We start from the raw sequence: 6,349 nt of genomic DNA on the forward strand, positions 1-6,349 counted from the left end.
CAGCATCCGCAGTTTTTTGTTTTTATCCCATTAATCGCAACAGCCACATCCCTCAGGTCTGATGTTAGGCAGGTCACATGACCTCTTTAATTTTTACCCTAAATTAAAGACAGTCCCAAAACATAATAACCTTTTGAAACCTCATTTGTAACACAGTTTAGCATGTACTGCTGACTGTTAATGGCCAGGTTTTCTTGCGAGTTAATGACTATGGTGCACTGCTTCAGGTGAATCTTCAGTTTTTATTAATGCCTGCATTGCCTGTCCTGCTTTCTCCCGCTATCCACCAGTTCACCATAAGCGCCTACTTTGGTAATGGTGTGTCATCTATCCTAAAATTATCAACCCAGTGGAGCTAAGCATTGATGATCATAGCCTCAATGTCAATGCCTTCACATTCCTGTACTCTACTGTTGGTGGTCTTGTCCTGCCATCAAGTATCATGTATGGTGCAAAGGAGGCTTCGGTGAAAGCTTTCCAGCTTTGAGTGTGCATTCTATATTTTGCATTTTCATGTTTTATATTCCAACAGGGGATTGGTCAGGACAGCCACCTTATGAACCATCAGTTTACTGGGACCTTGATATCTCACTAATTCCAAACGTGCTTAGATAGTATACTAAAGACAGTGGCGTAATGGTATTGTCACTGGGCTGGTAATCCAGAAACCTAGGGGTAATGCTCTGAGGACCGGGGTTCGCATCCCACCACGGCAGATGGTGGAATTTGAATCCAATAAAAACCTGGAATTAAAAGTCTAATGATGACCGTGAAACAATTTCCGAATATCATAAAAACCCATCTGGTTCACTAATGTCCATTAGCCTGACCTACATGTGACTCCAGACCCACAGCAATGTGGTTGACTCTTAAATCCCTCTGAACAAGGGCAATTGGAGATGGGCACTAAATGCTGGCTGTGCCAGCGATGCCCACATCCCATGAACGAATTAAAAAAAAAACTTCCTCTCTGAATGATATGAACCATCATTTCTTTTATCAATTCTTGCATCATCAGATATAACACTTAAATAGGTGATTTCTCAGCATATTCAATTCCAATTTGTCACCAGTGATCGATGATCTCCCATGGGTTCCTAGGAGCTACATTACATTAGATTAATAGACAGCCTGCAGTTACTAGCAGGAGCTGCAAATCTCAGCTGAATGCCCCTTCAGAATGTACTAAAGGGACAGCCATTTGCATACAAAAGTTCATGTATAATTTATTTGGAAACTTCAATTGATGCTCTCAATCTTGATCAACTTCAGTTGTATCACAATTTATATCTTAAGATCCGTTGTTGTGTTATCCAGCATAGCTACGTAGAAGAAGGTGGTTAAGGTAGGGCCTGGGGACACATTCCTGCTTCACACTATTTGAAACTGCAAAGTGCTGACTTGACACCTTGATGTTTTCAAAGTTGCACATGTGTGATATTTTAATGAGATAGCTGTGCCAACTACTATACACCATGCCCCCTTAAGAAATGATACCGAAGTTGTGTAACGATACACATATAACTGGGGTTCTTTGCATTGAAATAGGACAAACAATTATAGATTCTGCTTTACAACTTTTTCTTTGTTATCTACAGGAGCATTGGAGTGTTGGTTTATATGCTGCTGACAGGAAAGTCTCCATTTCAGGGTGAAGATAAACAAGAGACTTTTCTCAATATCTCTCAAGTTAATGTTGATTATTCAGAAGAAACATTTGAAGGCATCTCTAAAACTGCCATTGGATTTATTCAGCAGCTTCTAGTCAAAAAACCTGAGTGAGTATACTTTTGATGGGAAAAATAAAGTAACGTACCGATGAATAAGCATCTTAAAATGGTTCAGATTCTGCAATAAGTTGTTTTTTGAGCTACACAAATTTGTTTAAGTTGTCACATGGTGTTTTTGATAGCCTTAATGTTTTCTGTGATTGTAACCAAATTACAGTTGTCGTTTTGACTTTTTTCTCAATTTAGAAATTAGCATTGGTGAAATAAACCTTGAAGAAAAATAGAGGATTCAATTTTTATTTGGATTCAAGTGTTAGACCAGGTTAAATGTGTCAAGCATGTTGGGAAGTGTCCTGTGTGAACTATGTTTCATGCTCTGTCATGGGAGAGATTGTGTCTTTTTTTCGAAAGGCAATGAAAATCACTTTGGGAATCTTTTGCTAAGTACACATTGGCACGGAACAGAGAACAAATTGCCTTCTATCTGCTCTTAACCAGAATATTGTTTCCAGGGATTGAATGACATTTCAATGCATGGATGCTTTTCCTATGACTACCTGAGTTATCCAGAATTATGAAATTTGATAGACAGCTATGTGCTCTATATGGAAGCAGCATCAGCATTACTGTAAGCTAAAAGCTGTGATATTCTACTAATGCATGGTCCTTTTTCTTTCTTTGATGTTTTACCATCTTGTTACCAGTAGTATTTTAAATCAGCATGGTAGCTTTTCAATCACCTGTGATATTGAAAATAACTGTTTGTTTAAAATGGCTGGGACAGTAGAAGTAATAGGGCAGAATAGCAAAGGCAGCAGAAGAAATGAAAGCAGACAATAGCTCATATATATGAATGGCAAAGCAGATAACCTGTTAAACTTAAATGGGCTCCACTGTGCTTCAACTATATAGCACGTTAAATCCATCATCCCTACCATTGGTAGCCACTCAAAGCCACAAATCAATGCGCTTAAACTTCTAAGTTGTGCATCTACTTGATCTTACAACGCAAGGATTAGAAATCAAATAAGTTGGCATGGCACTGTTGGTGGAACTGTAATCAATCAGGTTCTTTAACAGTCTTTTCAGCTGTCTATTCAGAGTTTCTTGCTGCTTTACAATCAAGTGAAGTTGGCAGATAACTATAATAAAATTAATATCTGGCTTACTCTGGTTGTGGATGACAATCAACAATTAGTTTTCAAATTGTACAGTTGCTGAAGGATGACATGTATGAATGAGCGCTTGAAAAGCATGCAAAAGGTCATAGGAATCCTGAAATAAAGACAAAGTGCTGGAAACATTCAGCAGGCCGGGCAGGATCTGTGGGGAGAATGAGTTAACATTTCAGGTCTGTGACCTTCTGAAACCTTGATGAAACATTTTCTCTCTCCAGAGGTGCTACCAGACTTGCTGAATATTTCCAGCATTTTCTATTTTAATTTCTGATTTCTAGCATCCACAGTATTTTGCATTTGCCAAAGGAAGCCTGACTGGCAATCTTTTTAGATTCTTGTGGATGGATGAAAGATTTATTTAGGCCCATTTGTAGGTCCACCTGGATGTTCTCAAGCTACAGTAAACTTTGTGGAACTTAAATTCTCTCCTAACCAGAATTTCTGATATTCTCCTAATACAAATCGTCACTTTACCGATCAGAAGCAATTATTAAGTTATCCGGCACCCATCACGACATACTTCATTATTTTATACTTTAATTTATGTTTTAATGTACTATTGAAGATTAGAAATAAAAAGAATATTCTTTACTTCCTGAGTACTAGCATGTTAGTTCATGCTACACGTATTGCGCTATATTTCATTGGAAAATGGAACTTTCTGTTAACTGGCACTTTTGATTAACCAGCACCACCTATTGCCTGTGCATGCCAGGTAATAAAGATTTTGCTGTACTTGGCATATTGGATTGTTGCCCTTCAGCAGAAATGAAAATGGTCAGAGTAGGTTTGTAATTCTTGACCAGATCACTGAATTAGGGGCTTAGTTTTAAATTTGAAGAGGTTTGGAGAATCAAATCCAGTCCCATTTGCGACCATGGGAGTATAATTTGTGGAATGCAACTGATTGGGGTTGAATAACTTAATTGTTACCTTAGAGTTTTTAAGTGTACTTTAAGTATGTCAATTGTTCAGGTTTTTAAACAAGGTGGATGTCATGATTTGTAGATGTTTGTCCAAAGCGGCAGAAATGAGGTTTCGCCGCAGGGTTGCTAGGCTTACTCTCCGGGACAGGGTGAGGAGTTTGGCAATCCAGGAGAGCCTCAGAGTAGAGTCGCTGCTCTTTTAGATTGAGAGGGGCCAGTTGAGGTGGTTCGAGCGCCTGATAAGGATGGCAGATGCATAAAAGTTTGGTTTAATATGAGTGAGCAACTTTTTTCACTTCTAATTTATCTCTATCCTTTCATCATACTTAAAAGAAAAAATTGTTTGACAAATTATAACTACTTCTTTCATCTTGAAGGGAACGAAAAAACGCTGAAGCATGTCTTTTTCATCCATGGCTGCAAGCAGAAGAATTGATGAGTAATCCTGTTTCTGAAATTATGCCATGTGCTTCACAGTCAGAAGAATGCTTTAAGTCTTTAGAAGAAAATTCTACACGATCCCTCACATTTGGTGTGTGCAGACATTTGGATAAAGAAAATATTTCTGAAGAATCGACCATCGTTCCCAAACGATTCCGATTTGATGATTCATACAAAAGTTGCCATGAAGCTACAGGGGAATTAGTATTCTGAAATTGGAGTATAGTTAGTTGTGAGAGAACTGCACTTTGGGAAAACTTCCCCTTTTTATGTTGGGCTTGGTCACTTTATAAAAGTGATCCAGATATATATGACTCGTTAAGTGCATAAATGTTTTCTTGGTAAATTTAAGCAGTGATCCAGTGGGGCATTGATATGTTAGCACTTTCAAACTTTTAAAAAAGGTTACATGGAAGCACACCAACTTTTTTGCACTTATTGCAATAGGAGATACTCTTATGAAATGGTTTAGAATTATGGCTATTAAGCTTAGGATAATGAGCAAATTGAAAGTGATGTCTTAAATCTCTATTTGATTCATTCCATGTCGAATGGTTCTGATAGTATCCAAAATACCTCCTTTTTAGGGCAGCTTGCATATACTGGAGAGCTGTAACTTGGGTCAGTGAATATAGTTCACAACTTAAATATAGTTATTCAAGTCTTTTCACAGTTGCAACAACACCATGAAAAGGATAATTTGTTTGAATATGTTGTGATTATCTGAGAAAACCTGATGCTTCAATATGAAAACAGGTTGTTCAAACTTGCTCAAGTGGTATGTTGCAATTGTAGTTGCAGGTTGAAAATTATGTTCTTCCAAACAATAAAATTCAGTGTAAAAGACAATGATTCCCTGCAGTGAAAATTGCTTTCTGTTTAAAATCTTGCATTCGTTGTAGTTGTTCTAGGATTCATTGCTGGTTGATGACCTGGTAAAAATCTGATTCTTAAAGTATTTTTAGTATAAATGTGCATAAATCTCAAAAGTAAACTCTGAACAAACCACTATAAAAGTTCTGAACTGCTTCCATGTGATAATGTGGCTAGGATTTTTCCTACTTATGTGCTCACCTATTCCAAGGTTGTTTCACTATAGTGAATAGGAGAAGATTTTTGGGCTTTCAAATGCAGAGGTGGAAAACTTTGGCCTTTATCTATTCATATAATTTAGCGCAAGCAAATTTGGCATTGTCCACAACAATTTCAGAAGGAAATCTTAAAGTTCATAAAGGTAATAACTGTTTTGCTGATGTGATTTGGGTGCGATGATTCTGCATATTAAATTGAAGGAATATTAAGAGTAGTTGAAAATATTTGGAGCAAATATTTTTCTGCACTTTTTCCACTTTATATGTGACAGTTATTTTTTTTGGAATCATAAGGCAACAGAGTTCATTTATTGAAGGGGTAATAGACGTGGAAGTGGTCTGTCACAAATGAGAATTGGGAATCTTTGGGAATATATTACCTACCTATATGTAGAGAAATATTTTAATAGGTTCATAGAGATTAATATTTTATGCTTTTAGATATATTAAGTTTTGACTGGATAACAATGCAGGAGGTCCGCATCCTAGCTTTAAATGTAGAATGCCTGGGTTAGGGCTACTATGGAAGCCATGGAATCTTTAACCCAATGAAGATGATATTTTCCCTTGTGAAAGTTTAAAACTGTAAGGCTACATATCTAATTTTGAAACATTCATGTTAATGTTTTGTAATTTGAAAATTAAATCTGATGAAATATAGCTTTCCATGCTTGGAAATCTCTTTATTTTTTGACATTTTGCAAATTATAATAAATTTAATTTCTCAGGAAGCATTTTGTCAATTTATTTCATTCAAGCTCAAATAAAGGTCTTTGTAATTTATGAAACAAATATATTTATAATTTTCAAATAAAACTTTAATCATAGCTTCAGAAGAAGTTCCACTCAACAATTTCCAGAATTAAGCCTTGTCTGCCTTTTAATTTTATATTTTTAAAAAGGTAAAAGCATTGCATATTTCTTGGTCAGAGAATTAAAGGCAGTTGGGTGTATTTTAAACCTCCTTCTCAGATGTAAGAATT

At 36.4% G+C, this 6,349-nt stretch overlaps 1 protein-coding gene across 1 annotated transcript in view; it reads left to right on the forward strand.

Moving 5' to 3' along the window:
• Positions 1-6,097, forward strand: part of LOC144686527 (serine/threonine-protein kinase 17B-like) — a 32,222-nt gene extending 26,125 nt beyond the window's left edge. The window contains exons 6-7 of the mRNA XM_078551845.1: positions 1,599-1,778; positions 4,212-6,097. Coding sequence (XP_078407971.1) covers positions 1,599-1,778; positions 4,212-4,488 — 457 coding nt within the window. The 3' untranslated portion in view covers positions 4,489-6,097. The remainder of the gene's footprint in view (positions 1-1,598; positions 1,779-4,211) is intronic.
• Positions 6,098-6,349: the final 252 nt, after the last annotated feature.

This window comes from Cetorhinus maximus, chromosome 11 (genome assembly GCF_964194155.1).
Source record: "Cetorhinus maximus chromosome 11, sCetMax3.hap1.1, whole genome shotgun sequence".
Classification (NCBI taxonomy): domain Eukaryota; kingdom Metazoa; phylum Chordata; class Chondrichthyes; order Lamniformes; family Cetorhinidae; genus Cetorhinus; species Cetorhinus maximus.